Source organism: Clarias gariepinus, chromosome 23 (genome assembly GCF_024256425.1).
Source record: "Clarias gariepinus isolate MV-2021 ecotype Netherlands chromosome 23, CGAR_prim_01v2, whole genome shotgun sequence".
Classification (NCBI taxonomy): domain Eukaryota; kingdom Metazoa; phylum Chordata; class Actinopteri; order Siluriformes; family Clariidae; genus Clarias; species Clarias gariepinus.
In genome coordinates this window covers 14,695,098-14,713,394 of record NC_071122.1, presented here as the reverse complement: position 1 = coordinate 14,713,394, position 18,297 = coordinate 14,695,098, and the positions used below count along the sequence as shown (strand labels likewise).

Sequence of the window (18,297 nt, the reverse complement as noted above, 5' to 3'; positions counted from 1 at the left end):
CAGAATAATTTTTAATGCTGGTTTAGATATGCTAATGTTAGCTTATTGGCAGTCACCAGCAACTAATAGGCAAAATAAAAGAAATGTGTATTTCAATAACTTAGATGTATTTAAATTATTATGGTTAATAGTTTTTTTTTTTTTGAGTCCACTTTACTCACTCACTCATCTATACGCTTAATCCTGTATACAGGGTCGGGGGGGTGGACTGAAGCCTATCCTAGGAAATTTAGGGCACAAGGCAGGGTACACTGTGGACATACCCAATCTGCATGTCTTTGGAGTGTGTGAGGAAACCAGAGTACTTAAAGAAAACCCACCAAGAACGAGGAAAACATGCAAACCCAATGCACACAATCTGGGGCAAAAATCAATACCAGACCCTGTTGGTGCAAGGCAACAGAGCTAACCACTAAACCCCTTTACTATAATCTCAATTTAATACCATATTATATTATAATAGCATAATATATACAATGGAAAGGAGTGAGCATATAATAAAGATAACAGATGCATGAGTGAAATGACACTGTGATGTTTATAGCAGAACAGCCTAGAAGAAAGTGTCTAGAACTGGCTAATATACTGACCTGAAAGCATAGTGGTGATCTATCATCTTTGAGAAAGAAATGTTTAGATTTTTTTTTATAAACTTGATCAGAGATCAATTGAATGTTTGTGTAGCTTAAAAAAAAAAACTTATCCGAGAGGCTAAAAAAAAAAAAAAAAAAAGAGAAAAAGGCTTTGCTAGGGAGCATAAAGAATAGACTGTGGAGCATTGGAAAAGGGTTATGTGGGTTGATGAGTCCAGATTTACCCTGTTCCAAAGTGATGGGTGCATCAGGGTAAGAAGATAGGTGGATGAATTTTTTGCGATGTGCTGCATAAGACTGTACATAACGGTCTGACACTTCGCTCATCAATACAAGACCTTGGAGAGAAAGTAATGCTATTCTGGATGGACGGATGCTGGTCACAAGAGCAAGGCACCAGAACACCTATTGAACCACAGCCTGTCACACACTGGGCCCAGCAGGCAAAGGGACCAAAGTTTCTGACTCTGCATCCAAACGTCCCAGATGCCAATCTGATCAAGCACTCCTGTAATATGCTGGAAATCAGATCCAGGGAGACCTCATGTCACACGCTACAGCATGGGAAGGATTTGCTGCCAAAGACCACAGCACACCCCAAGAGACCCCGAGGGCCCAAAACCGCCCAGGTTGCCCAAAGCCCAGATGGTTTTATTGTTACCATTTGTTAAGTTGGGGCCGATATACTAATACGCACACAGACCCACAACAGGAATCAAACCCGGACCTTGGAGGTGCAAGTGCTAACCACTAAGACACTGTGCTGCCGGTTTCCTTTTGATAATTGAATATTACTTATATAATAAACATAACCTCCATAATACTTTTTAAAGCAACTGATTTAGAGGTTTATTTATTTTAATTTTTTTTACATGCATTGATTTTATGCAGTATGATTCGTTACGAAAGGACATCAGTGGGGTTCTAACCAGCCGCAGATGTATGCTATGTTGGACTGCTAGCTTTTTCATGGCTTGGTTTTTTGGTCTCTGTAGAATGAGCGCTGTGTATTGAGTGCAGAGTGCCATCTAGTGGCATTATTTAAACGAGCCTGCTTTACACGTTATTTACGCGTAAAACTCGTGCAAAATCAGTAGAAACTGCAACGAGTGGGATTTAAACGTGAACCCGTAGTAAAAACTCTGACTTCTAATAGTTAATTGCTATAACAATTACTCTCATTGATGTTACTGTACATTTAAGTGTTAGAGTGCAGGTTGAAGTGAAAAGCACATTTATCACCCCTGTTTATAAAATAATAGCAGAGAGCCTTTTGGTGCACCTACACCTACTGTACACTTTATTAAAAACAACTTCCAACTTGCATATTTATGCTCATCAGATTCCCTTCAGGTCAGCTAAACCTATCATGGGAGCAAACTCACCCAAACTGGCCATTTATTTATTCATCTTCTATACTGCTTGGTCATGGTGCCAAACCATCGCTGCACACACACAGTGGAAAGAAACTGGAGTACTCAGAGGAAACCCACCAAGCACAGGGAGTACATGCAAACTCCACAAACCTGAAGTGGGAATCAAACTCAGAACCTTAAGATCAAGGCCACAGTGCTAACCTCTACTCCTACCACACCGCGCCACAGCAAACGGAACAGTTTTTGGTGGGTGAAATTCCCAGGACATCAGCAGACTCTGAAATATTAATGAATTAATTTAGTTATTTTCTATACTATACTCAGTACAAGGTCAGAAGGGGCCTGGAGCCTATCCCAGGAGACTTTAGGCACAAGGCAGGATACATCATTGATCAAATAATCGAATTTATCACAGGGCACACACAAATACAAACACTGCCATTTACACCCACTACAGGCAATATGGGATTAGCCTAACCTGCATGTCTGTGGACTGTGGGAGGAAATCGAAGTACCTGAATAAAACCCATCAAGCATAGACATCCTATAGATCTATAAGGGGAATAGGATAGAATCCTTGTTCATGGGGGTGCGATGCCCCATGCTGCTCCAAACTGGACAGTTCGATACGAAACAAAGGACTTATTATTTTTCTTTTTACACCATCCAGTGTGTGAAATTCCCAGGACATCAGCAGGCTCTGAAATATTTCCCCAGGAGACACACTGGTTAGGGTGCCAATGCATCACAGGGCACACACATATACACACATTTCTAAAAGGCCCATCTGGTACCAACAACCGTGCCAATATTAAATTTACTCAGATCAATGTTTGGAATGGACATAAATAACTCCTTTAAAATCCAAGTGGCAGGTAGGTAGAACGAAATTTATCATTATTTTTTATAACGTGTAAATTTCACCACCACCGAAATATGGGAATGAAAATACAAAAATGTAGAGCTTTTAAAATGAACATATTATTAAACATGTTTCGGTCATAGTAACACTTGGAAACGGGTTTTGCTTTTGTAGTTCAGGGGCTGAGTTCAGTTCCCGCCTCGGGTCTGGGTCTGTGTGTGTTTCGAGTTTGCATGGTCTCCACGTGCTCGGTGGGTTTTCTCCCATAGTCTGAAGAAATACAGACTAGTCTCTAACTGGTTATTCCTTTCCGAATGTCTCCATCCTGTGATGGATTGACATATATTGTCCAGCGTGTCTGTTCACATGTCTTTCTAATAACTTGGACGCCGAGTGTTAATAAAGTGATTGAAGAGGACGAGGAGCTTTGCTCAGCAGTAGGAGGAGCTCGCGCTTTAGACGCTCCCTCATTATGCATAGCGGGTTTTTGTCCACGCGCGTGCTGCACCCGGCGTTATAAGAGCATTCACGCGCCACCGGCCGAAACTCACCATCAGAGCCGGGACGAGGAGGACATTGCGAAGGTACTGTATGCTTCCATGCATTCGAACTCACTTTTAGGAAATGGAACTGTGTTTTAGAATATCTGCATGCTGCTAAAGAAGTTGAGTTAATAGAAGTGCGCACAGGAAATGCATCAATTTACTGGTTTATTACTTCCGATGCTGATAGTTGTTTGGAATGCTAATTGCCTTCCTTCTAATCCGTTTGGCTGCACAGAGTAGGTCTAAGCCACAAACAGCTCTTTGATAACCGACAATTCAGGATGTTACACAAGCGCCACTTCTGGAGCTTTTTATTGTCGCTTGTTGCGGACACAGGAGTACAGGAACCACAATCATCTCCGTTTAGTATCTTATCTGCTTGCAATCTTTCCTTACAACATTGTATCTTGACTTGTTTCTGTGATGATACCTTTTTTTTTTATATGCATTAATTCAATGGTAAAGTGAAAGGGCATGCTGTCCCAAAAGTTTCCATTAAACATGGGGGAAAAGTCTTCTTCCTCTTCTTCTTCTTATTATTAGAAAATATAATTGACAAAGCAGTGCGTCTGTTGTCTGTTCCACTCATGGACACATGTTGACATGTCTGGTGTGATGCATGTACTGTAATTGCATATGGCACTCCTTTACATCCAACCAGGAGAATGATTTCCGTACGTTTTCCTCAGTTGAAGGCAATCCCAAAGGCAATTACACTCAAACACACAGACACACGCACATAACGCATGTGAAAACCAGTAAAAATTTTATTAGTGGATGGGAACATGTTGGAACTTGAAGGAAAGAGCCGGAGATCTTAAGGAATGAGAGGTGAAAAAGACAAGATGACGCACCATTAGTAATAAGCCAGGGAGTAGTGAAAGTAGTACTGGAAACAGCAATGAGATAGGACAAAATGATCAAATGTAACTTTTAGAAAACCAGATGATGTGGAAACAAATGCAATGAAAGGGCTTGAGAAAGTGATTTCAAATGAGACAAAAGAAAAGAAAAAATGAACAAACGAACAATAAATTATAACCTAATCCCTGATGAGTATCCAGACCTTGCATGTGAAGTTCAGCAAAAGGTAGAGCTAACATAAACCTTAACCACACAGATGCATCGGCAAGACCTACAGTACAAGCTAGACCAAACGTATGAAGCCAGGATGAGACTACAAGATAAGGCACTGAACATAAACAAACATGAACAGGGAATGTGAGGGCTCCAAGGACAAGGAGTTTATTTATACATACACATTTTTTTTATCCTTGTGATTGTAGATGGGTTAGTAAGGAAGGAAGGAAGAAGGAGAAGCTTCGAATATGAGCTGCTAGGGATAAATGTTTGACATTAGGGTTGGCCAGTATCCAGTTTTTTGATACTGTTAAACCTTCCCCAAATTATACCATGGTATACGGTCTTACAGTCTGCAAGGCAGTTACTAAGCCTGTATACTTGTCGTATGTTATTGTTATGTTTTGTACTGTATAAAGGTAAATTGCTATGCTTGTGCAGGAGCTCTCATGAACTCAATCTCCAACGTAAGTGCTGTTCATGGGCACTGGCAGAAACCACCTTCTTCTTCCTTTTTGTTTTTTAACATGCATGTATGTATGATTACTTAGTGATTGAGTGAGTAAGCAAGAGGGATTGATGCATGTGATACAGCACCATCATAAAGCCCTACTGCATGCATTTCAAATGCCAGACTCTATGCTACTTTTGCAGTCAAAATAATCTTAACTGCATACCACAGGTCGCTTTCTATTTTTAAAATCTTGAAAACATTTTTTCATTTGTATTCTTTTGCTAGGTTATAGGTGACTAATTTAATTGTTGACACACAAGATGTGTGAAAAAATAGTAATGTGCATCGACCACCAGATGCCAAGTGATGTAAAAAACTGACCCAAAATCAAGAAAGAAATTGTATGCACCCCAATATTGTCACTGGTGAGTGTGTAAAAGTTGCACTCTTAAACCATGTTGCTTTAGATTAACTTGTCTTTGGAAAAAGCAGCTGATCAAACGCAGTATAAGGATGGTGATATGTTTTTGTTTTAGCATCTATTTTAACATTTGTGCTCACTTACTGAGTGCACAGACACAGTCTACAAAATGAACAAAAAATCTATGACCATAATTATATCCCAGTCTACAGTATTGGCGGCACGGTGGCTTAGTGGTTAGCACTGTCTCCCGGGTTCGATTCCCGGCCTCGAGTGTTCCAATACTGGGTGGGTTTCCTCCGGGTTCCTCCGACAATCCAAAGACATGGAGATTGGGTTTCCTAATTGCCCGTAGTGTGTGAATGTTAACCAGAGATCTTACCATGGTCGTACAAAATGAGAATAAATACAATGGCCACTGTCCTCTATTAACCGTAGCTGAACTGCAGAGGTTTCAGGTGGATTGGATTTAATACCGGAATTAGACATATCAGACTTATTTATGGTTTCTGGAGATGTTTGCACAGTATATATGGTTTGCCATATTAGCCAGAGTATATAAGAGTCCTGCAGAGGTACAGTACATATTACAAATATTTGGCATATTTCATTGAAAATTTAATAAAATGGGTAAAAAGTTTTCATTGAGTAGTTTAAAAAGGCCAATATTTAAAATAAAGTAAGGTATTATAAGTGTTATATGTATTTTACATTAAATATACTATATTATTATGTATTTTAACATTCATATTAATATTATAAGAACAAATATATAAGGTATATCACAGGTTTTGTGATATAATTCGGTATAGGGCTGCACAATTAATCGCATAAAAATCAAAATCGGAGTATGAACCTGTGCAATTATCTAACACTGTAACATTATCTAACGCTGTCAATCAACATCCGGGCCACATCCTGACCTGGCAGCCCATTCTTGCATGATCAATATTTGGAGTTTGTCAGAATTAGTGGGTTTTTGTTTGTCCACCCACCTCTTTAGAATTGATCACAAGTTCTCAATGAGATTAAAGTCTGGGGAGTTTTCTGGCCATTGACCCAAAATTTTCATGCTTTGTTCTCCGAGCCACTTAGTTATCACGTTCCTTATGGAAAAGGCATTGTTTGTCACCAAACTGTTCTTGGATGGTTGAGAGAAGTGGCTCTCCGAGGACGTTTTTGTACTTAATTCTTTATTCAGTGCTGTGTTCTTAGGCAAAATTGTGAATGAGCTCACTTTCTTGGCAGAAAAGCAATCCCACACATGAATGGTCTCCGGATGCTTTACTGTTGGCATGGACCAGGACTGATGGTAGCTGTAATACTGAATGAGAAAACATTGAAGAGACAAAAACCAACAGGTGCCATTACAAATTATAGTATTTATGTTGTAAAAGAGGGATTTTGGAATTTAATCAACATATAAGCCATATAACTTCATAAACCTTTATCCAGCTACGTCTAGTGCTATTATTTGCTTTTATTCCATATAAATAAGTTTGAATACTACATGATAATAGTTACATACTACAGTTTAAATCACAATGTGTCGAAATAATTACACTGTGATTTTTATTTATTTATTTATTTATTAAATCATGCATCCCTAATTCAGTTTCACTTATCAGAACATCATTACCCTTTACAGGCGAGGAAAACTCACACTTTTCCTGTGTGAAAATCTGAAGGTGCTTGACTATTACTTGAGCATGACGTATATAATGAGTTACGGAAATCTCTTTTGTCTTGGGCAAAATGTCTAATGTTTTGATAAGAGATTTTGCAATCTAAGCATTGCTTTGTAGGACAGGCAAGTTAATACCACTGACTCAATCAGATTATATTAACCCTAATCTTCCCTTGTGATCATCCTCACATGTATGTACCTGCGCCTCGGTGCCTGAATACGTTTGCAGCCTAGAGCAGGTGGATCTGGTATATTCCCTAAAGAACGAATGGATTGTGCAGTTACTTCACCGTTTATGTCATGAATCGAGAAGCAGTCTGGGTTGGGGTGACTGCCTTTTTCTCAGGAATGCTGTTAGTCTGTGTTTTAGCATTCCTCTGCTACTTCACCTGCCGTCTAGCGTCCAGAGTGGTCCCTCTTGGAACACCGCTGCGTTTCTGATCGAGAACTAGGTAAATTCTGACCTTGAGCTATGAATTATTTTACATAGTCTCCAAAATTGGTGCAATTCTGCATACTTGCATTATTAGGGAGACTTGCGTATGTGGTGTTTGGAAGAAGTCTGAGTCTGTGTGTGCAGGATTCCCATGTGGACTAGTTTAAGAACATCTTGAGTTTTATTTATTTGTGTGTTTTCTCTGTCATGTTATTTCAACACAAAACAAGGTGGTGCATGAATGTAATTGAATATGCCGGTTCATTGAACAAGTGTTTCTGAACACATCTCCCCTGGCTTCTTAGGAATTCTACTCAACCAATAAAATAAGTGTTTAAAAAAAAAAATCCGTTAAGCTCCCAGACCTGATTTATTGTTCTCGATTCAGTCATGTCACTACATGTAACTATTGATGTTGATAATTGCCGAATGGGTAGAAATCAGTAATGTGGTTTAAAAAATAAATAAAAATATGCTGAGAATTTAAGAGGACAAATTCGAGACAAATTTGTGTTTTGTGCTGAGAGTCACTGTTCAAGATCCTTATTAATTAATTAATATAGTTTAATTGGTTTCATCATCAGGAGTTATTAAAAAACAACAACAATTATTTACAGTAATTGGAAATTTTTCGTTTAACCAAAAATGCTTGAATAAAAGACAAAGAGGCGGCTTAGTGGTTAGCTGTTGCCTCGTTTGATCCAGGATTGATTCCCGCCTCAGGGTCTGTGTGCATGGAGTTTGCATGTTCTCCCCGTGCTTGGTGGGTTTCCTCCGGGTACTTCGGTTATCTCCTACAGTCCAAAGACATGCAGATTAGGCTAATTGGCATTCCTAACTTGATGGATCATAGTGTGTGTGTGTGCGCCCTGCGATGGATATACAGGATAAAGCGGTATAGACGATGAGTGAGTGAGTGTAAGAGAAGATAGAGAGAAAGAGCAATCAGTGTCCACTTAATCAGCTTTGTCATTCTTATTAACCTTGTCAGAGCACCACCTCGCAAACTCATTAAACTCAAGTCACCTTTTACTGAAGAGCCATTTTATTAAAACGTTCTTCTCACTTTTAAAAAATATAAAGCTGAAATCTTGGTCGATTTCTTTTGTATTTTAATTTTTTTTTAAAGTGATTTATATTAATGATTATGGCAGGACACAGCAAATTCCTCTGTGTTAAATTAACACCATGCCAAGTTTTTAGTCCTGTTAAACTCAGATATACTGTGTTAAACCTACACTGGGAATTATGAGGCGCCGTATAGGGCTTAAATCAAACTTCACTCATGCACACACATATGAAACACTTGCATACACATATATGAAACACTCACACATACATATATACTACTAACTGCTCAAACAACTACATATGAAACACTTGCATACACATATATGAAACACTCACACATACATATATACTACTAACTGCTCAAACAACTACATGTGAAATGCGCGCGCACATACATACATACTTTCCGCGCATATACATACATACTTTCCGCGCACATACATACATACTTTCCGCGCACATACATACATACTTTCCGCGCACATACATACATACATACTTTCCGCGTATATACATACATACTTTCCCGGCACACGCACACACACACACACACACACATACATACTTTCTGTGCACGCGCACAAAGCCAACTGTAGCGGTGTAGGGAACGAGTGAACAACGGATCTTTAGTTTAGCGGAAAAGGGAATGGATAATTTCCTATAAGTCATTACATATCGCTGGAGTGTGAAAAAATTTTACTCGAAAAATAATTTATATTTTTATTATAATTATTATCGAGGCGAGGACATCATATAAATAGGACACAATAATTGACATTTTGATTTAATAAAGAAACCATTCGTATTATATAGGCTAGTAATCTGTAAAAATAAATAAATAAATAATACCTTTTATATTTTTTTATGGTATCAGTTTTTGTTTCAATAAATAATCTATATTTAATGTCCGTAGCGTGAAATTTCCACAGCAGCAGCGACAGGTATCCGAGGTGCTTGTGTTACCATGGTAACGCAAGGAGGAAGTGACGTTGCATGGTGTTCTGAATGGTGGAATTTTGTAGAGTGAAGTTCCCTTTTCAGACATTTCCTGCGCAGGGAGTAGGGTGTAGGGTGTAGGGAGTAGTCATTTCAATGTATATGAACTTCATTCTCCCTGATTAGTAGTAGCGTTTCTTAAATAGACCGTTAATGGACAGTTTAGAAGACAACGAGTGATTTATTTATCACCACAAAAGTGGGTGATATGGGGGTTCGGAACAATGTTTGTCCCGTGAGATTCCGATGAGTTATTGTTCATATTAGCGAAGGCAAGGAAACACATTTTACAAAACAGTATTTCTTTCTGTTGTAGGATCCGACATATTAGCCAAAGATTCCGTGCTTCAATTTTCTTTTTGCAAATCATCACCTGCGTTTTCTGCCGCTGAAATATTCAGACATTATGTGGATAGTTCTGAATACGCCATGTGATTGAGCAGTGATGATACAAACCAGTACTACCATTCAGGGAGAATGAAGCGACAAGTCCGTCTACACTGAAATGCCTTCCTTTTACACTGAAATGCCTTCCGGTTACACTGAAATGCCTTCCTTTTACACTGAAATGCCTTCCGGTTACACTGAAATGCCTTCCTTTTACACTGAAATGCCTTCCGGTTACACTGAAATGCCTTCCGGTTACACTGAGAGTTTGTATGTATGTGCGTGGAAAGTATGTATGTATGTGGGCGGAAAGTATGTATGTATGTGGGCGGAAAGTATGTATGTATGTGCGCGGAAAGTATGTATGTGCGTGCGCGCGCATTTCACATGTAGTTGTTTGAGCAGTTAGTAGTATACATGTATGTGTGAGTGTTTCATATATGTGTATGCAAGTGTTTTATATGTAGTTGTTTGAGCAGTTAGTAGTATATATGTATGTGTGAGTGTTTCATATATGTGTATGCAAGTGTTTCATATGTGTGTGCATGAGTAAAGTTTGATTTAAGCCCTATACGGCGCCTTATAGGGAATCATGGAGCGTCATGCAACAAATCATGCATTTATAAAAAACAAAAAAAGAACATCCTGTTTCCAGCATGCTTAAGTCCTTAATAAGCGATTGTAGTTTTCTTGAGACGGTCAGTCAAGGTCAGTCAAAAATTGACAATAATTGAAATACCTGGTTTCATAAATAGTAAAGGCATCATTTTTGTGAAAAGTGTCTAGAAGTAGAGACAGGCCACTGCTTAAAACAAACTTCTTTTTTTTTTAGCAATGCAGTTCTAATATTTCTTTCTGTTTTAAATTGTCTTTTGCTTGTCTATTCATGTTTATTTCATATGAAACTAGACTTGTCCCTACTCCTGCACCACCGTTGCTGTTTTTCTTGGCCGTGACCAGGTTCTCACAGGTTATCCACCTGTGACCTGCACAGGGATTAATGATGATGAATACTGGGTTCAGTCCAATAACTATTCACTGATTTTACACACTCATTTCCTTCTTCTGCACGTTGCACCTATTCTGAACTGAGCACTGTTAACTGAGATGCTTTGATCTTTAGTCATTGAGGAACATGCTTGTGCAGTAGCTATGGAAGAAAAAAAAAACATCTCACCAGAGCTCACAGCTCCTTTTTTTTTTTTGGTCAGACTTTTACACTGATTTCAAATCTGTGTTTAACATGTTGTCGATCTGTTCATTCATGTCAGTCTGTTTCTGTTATTTGTGTTTACGTCCTGCTCAAGTTCATTGGAATATGGCCTTCATTCAGAATAACATTCAGAAAAACTGGATAAACTGCTAATGAATAAGTATTATTATGATTCGCTGTGGCGACCCCTGAAAGGGAACAGCCGAAAGACAAAGAAGAAGAAGAATAAGTATTATTATAATACCTATTGGTTACATTTGAGTATTAAGATTGAGGTTAGATTTAGATATAGTGCGTTATTAATTACCTGCATTAATAACTATTTTTAATGAAATTTCCATAATACACCAAATAAGTGTGTGTGTTTGTGAGAGAGTGAGAGAGAGAGAGAGATGATTAGTTAATGTGCTTTGCCATGCTCATTACTTTTCCTAGCAGTGACGCTCAATCTCATTAAATTTGACCTTGACGAAGAGTCTTTCTACTAACGACCATCAATTTACTTTTGAAAGACTTCTCTTTTGAAGCGATAGGAAATTGTGCTCTCTCACGCTGTGAGTTCGCTCCTTACTAGACATCTTTCTCAAATAACCGTGCTACCAGATTTTTAGATTATGTGTTGATTGACTCCAAAATCAATTATTGTAAAAATATATTTATTTATACATTAAGTCCTTAAGCCCTAAGTTTGTTCATAAGTCCAACAAACATTGTCTAGGTACTAGGATACTAACACACAGAATACTGTACAGAATAAATCGAACATGTTCCTGTTCTTTCGAATCGTGCCGATGGTTGAACAATTCATGTTAAAAGAATTAAATGTTCCTCTGTAATCCTGTAGGTGCCATGCTGTAATTTATTCACACATTGGCAAGCACCACAGCATCCAGTATAATAATAATATTGAATTGGGATATTAAAAATTATATTTGGAGAATCACAATACAAATTGAATCATAGGTATTGTGATAATATATAACTGTTTCCACTATAAGAAACAGTATGTTATAGGAACTTATTACACAATATGCATATTCAAGCTTGTTAGGATCCCCAGGGGAGATGGGGTTAAGGGGCAGTATTGCACTGATCAGACTTGAACCCCCAGTCTCCTGATTAGTAAGCCTGAGCCTTAAACACCAAGTTACCACTGCCCAGCTCGTGGTCCTGTTGTTTATAGCTTTTGCTGCCAAACTTCAGTTGTAATTACTATAAAAAAAAACATTCATCCATCAGAGAAGCCCAGGATGTTTTGCCTGAGTGAACCATTTAAGAATTTGAACCAGCAATAGGATTGACAATGCAAAAAAGTTACATTTTAAAATGTACTCCACTTAAACATACTAGTGCATACTAGTGACAACCATATAATAGTTCAACCAGTTGTGTGCAAAGTACACAGGTTCTTTACTTGAGTAATAGTGGAGATAGCCAAGGTAAATTATTAGTCAAGTAAAGATATATGTCCTCAACCGAGTTTCTACTGATTTCAAACACCTGCTTCATAATTAAGCATTTCACGGAGGGAAGGAAAATTGTAAATAGTAAATAGTAATAGTAAAAGTAAAATGTATCCACTTAAAATAAAGCTACTCAAAGTACACAAATGTGAAAACTGTACTTAATTACAATAATGAAGCAAATGTACTTAGTTACTTTCTACTTCTGAGTACAGCACACAAAGATTGGTCAACATTTTTAGAGTTATATTCCCTTAAGATGCTTGCAAAGGAACAGATTTCTAGTCTAAACCTAGACTCTAAACACAAGACTAAATAAAATGTATGGGTGCAAACAGTACAAGTCAACACCATTACTTTACAAAAAACAATGGGCATAGTAAAGCACAGTGCAGCACCAACCAGTACCAAGTTCTAGGGTGAGTGAAGGAGAAACAATGAAAAAAGATATTGCATATATACAAAAGATATATGTTTATACTTACTCTGTTTAGTTCTTGCACACCAAACTCGCTCATCCATGTCTTTATTTGACCTTGATTTGACCTCGACCCCTTACTTCCAGTGAAAGGAACTCCTAATGCTTCAGTATACCAAGACATTTTGGACAAATTCATTCTCCCAACTTTGTTGCACGTGCCTAGGTTGTAGTCATTGAGGCAGTCTTCAGTAAACATTCTGGAGCTAAGCACAGTAAATCACCCCAAATGGGACACCAGTCCATTACAGGACAACATTTACATGGATTGTTACAAACTCCTTCACACCTCAATTGTACATAGCATGGCCAATCCATCTTCCATCATGAGAAACACCACACAGATAGTCACTAGTTGTCAGGACTAAACCCCACACTGTTCTTTGCTCCTCACGCTAATAGTTAATTAATATTTATCATTACTTTAAATGAACAAAGAGGTTTTTCTCACATTGCAGTTCAAGGGGGACAACATCTTAGAAAACTTCTTCATGGAAGAAATTATAAAGAACATTTAAAGTGAACTGTAAGCATTGGAGATGCCTGATTGAACGTTAAACTTGAGCACAATTTCGAACAAACAAATTCCAAATTAAAAGTGGAATAAATTACCCTCCGTCCCAAAAATGGCCTCTTTTTTTCTATGGCTTTGATTGATTATCTGGTGGTTTCATTAAATTGTTTATATGGAGTACTTGCCAGTGCACAATATGAAAAGTGAAATACACAATAATAATATGTGCTGGATTAGGCTGTATTTGATAAGCTACTCAATAATACTTTTTTTTTTAATAATGAAAATTCCTATTAACCAGAATAGCTATAAATATTTGCTGCCAGAGTTTCTTTGCCAATATTATTCATGCGTTATTATATCGGCAGTGTGTTAGATCAATATTAAATTTATTGCAATGGTTGCGTTTATCTTATTTGTACAGTATATCATCCTATTGGGCTGTTTAATTCGTTACGCGTCAGATCCACAGTGGAACCAGCATCGGTATCTATTTCCTACAGACATTGCCAATACCAGGTCTCACACTACAGTAATTACTGACAGTGCACCAAAACCACATCATGCACACACAGTCACTGCATGAAAGCCAGCACCAAACATTGCCCTACCCAACCCCCCCCCACCCTACAACTGCTCTGTACCAACTTTCACTTTTCATTACTTTTATTTCTTGCTCATTTATCTGTCGCTTCTTTCAACATTTTCCATCCCAGTCTCCAGGGTTCTCGCCGTTTACTGCCTACCTGACCTTTAATTAAACAAGGTATCCATTAACAGTGTAGATGAAAATCATGGCTCTTTTTAGCAGAGAGCTTTAAACCCCTACACTGACATTTAGAATATCCATAAGACTGCATGCTTTATTCCGTGTTTGCCATAAATGTGGACCGGCAGGCTAGAGAATCTTTATTGAGAAAGAGGATGTCTGCAGCAATATCACATCATGCCCTCCAGCATCACATCTCTATATCATCTCTTATCTTCTATTTAGGAGGAAACTTCAGAGGGCATTTTCTGGGCTGTGAAATGCAACAGACGCCTCAAAAATGATGTTCAAAGAGAGCATGATTAAGGCGAACGCACTGATCTTGTCTTGCCTGCTCTGGCACGTCCAGGGGAAGCCACTGTTTCCTGGTGAGCCACACTCATATTTTTATACTTTGTGTGATTTCATGTCATTTGAATTGAATGGTGCAGGTGGTTAAGGTACAGTATGTGAGAAGACCGTAATCACACCAGATCGGCCAAAACATGGTTTCGGTGCTTGGTTTTTGGAAAATATGGATACACATTTATATTTTTATTAGATAAAAAGAAACACATTTGCTTAATACAATTGCAATAGCTGTTTTTAATTCAAATCTTTTGATTATCTTAATTGTCATTCAGATGAAACTTGGTCAGTTTAGATTTCACATGAAAAGACATAAAGTTGAAAAGGTGGATTATTCCAAGATACAAAGATATTATATTATAGGATGTTAACATAAATTCGACATAGATACGGAAACTACAGTTTTTAATCTTTTTAATCAATTTTTATAGGTCATATACTAACACCAATTTTAGGATCAATACGAATAGTTGGCATCTTAAATTATTGCTGTTTGAAGTCGAACAGTATTATGCTAAAAAATTGCCATTCTTGGAGCACATATAAAATCATCTCTCCAAAACGGCTGAAGTTAGCAACTTCTTAGCCGAGATGCAGATTAAAAAGTAATCGTTTGTTTCCATTTTTGTTCCAAGTGAACTTGAAAGCAGTTTTTGTGTAGATATGATCTGTGAGCCACACACTTGCCCAATGACAGAGCTGCATCGTTGCCATATGCTCCAGAGATTTGAAACAATTAACAAAAAGGGAAAACATACATTGGATGTGATGCACAAAATGTTTTAACCAGTTATTTACATTTGGGGCATGTGAGTCATTTCTACACGTTATTGAGAAAAGGTATGAAAATGCCCTTAGGATTTTTTTTCACTTATGCGGTATTAGTTAGTTTGAATCAAACCCTGGCTTATTTTGCCTCTTGGTGGAATCTGGTGATTAGGCAGGTGAGTACCCAGCAGTTGCTCTCCACCTCTCACAAATTCTCTATACTGCTAACCCTGTACAGGGTCATTGGAGGCCTTAGGTGGGGTATAACCTTGATGGGGTGCCAATCCATCGCAGGACACAAGCACACACACGCTCACTCACACTATGGGCAAATTGGAAATGCCAATTAGCCTTTTCGGACTGTGGGAGGAAAATAAAGTAAAAGAAAGAAACCTACCAAACATGGGGAGAACTTGCGAACTTTGCAGACATAGACCCAAAGATGTGACTCGAACTCCCATAAGTGTGTGAAAACACACTTTATTTGTCTTGACTTTATATTATACGTCCCGGTGGCTTAGTGGTTAGCATGTCTCCTTGCACTTTGGAGTCTGGGTTCGATTCCCACCGGGTTGGGTTTCTGTTCTCCCTGTGTTTGGTGGGTTTCCCAGGGGTACTTTGGTTTCCTTCCACACTTCAAAGACATGCAGATTAGGCTAACTGGCATTCCCAAATTGCCCGCAGAATTGCCTAATTTTAAACATTTTTACAAAAATGACAAGCTAGTGAATTATTAAAAGAATAGTTGTGAGAAATTTGTAAGATTTAAAAACAAAACAAAACTAATAACCACTTCTGTCACCACATAATAAAACCTAACCCAGCTGGAGCCATTTAAACGTCATTTGATTACACCATCTTTAAAGAAAATTGTAGCTTGCAACTTTGACAGTGGGTGGTATTGTTATTATAAAAAAGTTTTGCTTGCTCCAAAAGTAACTGGACCCTGCAGTCTCAGACACCTTACTTCACAGTGGAAATGATAACACGCACTTTTACCCTGACATCATGTGCTGATGTATATGCGTGTCATTCACTGATAAAAGGCTTACGTCCGCTGCAGAAGGCAGAGACGTGATTATTTCTGCTGCCATGTCATTTTCCTACTGATCATACAAGACTTTAGTGGTTGCGTCATTTAATGTCACGTCTTGAAGTAGGATAGAGTTGACGTAATGATTTAGTTTAATTACATTTTATTTGGAGACTTTGGACAAGGTAAGATAATTTGCAATCAACATTTTCTGTCTAAAATTTAACAAGTTTCCTTTCTATAAACCTTTTAACAATGAATGTTATTCTGGTTATATGGTATGATTGTTGCTCTGCAGAAATTGAGAAGCAACCTGAATTCTGGAACTTATGGGCGCAGGAAACTCTGAGCAAGGCTCTGCAGGTGGAACACAACACAAACATTGCCAAGAATCTTATTCTCTTCCTGGGAGATGGTAAGTGAAATCAGTGGCCCCATAAATCTACATATCATATAATTTATTCATTGAAAACTATATGATTTATTTATATATATATATATATATAAAAAACCAATGATTTTGCATGGTAGTACTGTACATATTTTTTGTTTAATAAGCACAACGGTGGCTCAGGGGTATGCTTCATCTGTCATGCAGAAGGTGCACGGTCGATTCCCACACAATGCCCTAACTACTGTGTGCCAGTCCCAGCTTTGCAGGGTTGCAAAGGGTTGCAGCAGCAAAGACATCCTGCATAAAAAATGAATTGTGGAAAAAAACAAATTTCTGCTGTACACAGTACATTAAGAAAATGTATGTGTAGTGGTGTAGTGGTTAGCACTGTTCACTTGCACCTCCATGGTCCAGGTTCGATTCCCGCCTCGGAGTTTGTGTCCAAGTTTGCATGTTCTCCCTGTGCTTGGTGGGTTTCCTCCGGGTACCCTGGTTTCCTGCCACAATCCAAAATCATGTAGGTTAGACTGATTTGGCATCCCAAATTGCCCGTTGTGTGTGTGTGTGTGTGTGTGTGTGGTGTGTGAATAAGATTTTAGCAAGAATATATTCTTGGGATTTTGATCTGGAAGATGACAAGCAGTTAGTCGGCTGGACTTCCAGAAGAAGAAAGAAAGCCATATGCCTGGCTTTAGCCGTTTTAACACCCATAGAGCGCACTGCTATAAAATTCCTGCACTCCCAGAGGTGACTGATAAGGTTAGTGCACGTGCCCAGGGACAAAAAGTCACAGGAATTCCGATCTGAACATTCTTATTCAATTCGCATGATTGTGTGGAAGTGACTAAGATCCGATCTGAAAAACATAAGAGGCACTTCAGGCTGGTAGTGGGAATTTGGCTAGAAACGAGGCCACTTGCTGTAGATCGAGTGCAGGTCAGGGAGCTCGGTGCGGATGATGCGCTCCACTGAACGCACCACCCTCTGTAGAGCTCGTCTGTCCTGCATGGTGCTGTTTCCGAAACCAGGTCGTGATGTTTCCCGTCAGGATGCTCTCTATGGTGCAGGAGTAGAAATTTCTGAGCACCTTGGAGGGCAGTCTAAAGTCTCTCAAGCGTCTGAGGTGGTAGAGATGCTGCCGGGCCTTTTTCACCACGGCATTGATGTGACAGGACCATGACAGGTCCTGTGTGATGTGAACACCGAGGTATCTGAAGCTGTCCACTCTCTCCACTGGGCTCCTGTTGATGATGGGGGGTCTGGTAGTTCCTCTCCTGCTTTGTGCTAAAGTCCACTATCAACTCCTTTGTCTTGCTGACGTTTAGAAGGAGATTGTTCCTCTTCATACTTACCTCCATCTATCCATCCCGACCCATTTGATATGAGGCTCCCAATTTACCAGGTCTACA

The 18,297-nt window shown here is 38.7% G+C and overlaps 1 protein-coding gene across 3 annotated transcripts in view; it reads left to right on the top strand.

The window, feature by feature from the left end:
- alpl (alkaline phosphatase, biomineralization associated) overlaps positions 1-18,297 on the top strand; it is a 33,789-nt gene that overhangs the window by 4,390 nt on the left and 11,102 nt on the right. The window contains exons 1-3 of one of the 3 annotated variants that reach the window (XM_053483745.1): positions 3,244-3,415; positions 14,571-14,713; positions 16,793-16,909. In XM_053483745.1, the coding sequence (XP_053339720.1) occupies positions 14,626-14,713; positions 16,793-16,909 (205 nt within the window). In that variant the 5' untranslated portion in view covers positions 3,244-3,415; positions 14,571-14,625. Of the gene's footprint in view, positions 1-3,243; positions 3,416-7,350; positions 7,471-14,570; positions 14,714-16,792; positions 16,910-18,297 lie in introns of those variants that run through there. The other 2 variants (XM_053483746.1, XM_053483747.1) reach the window with 2 other exon arrangements.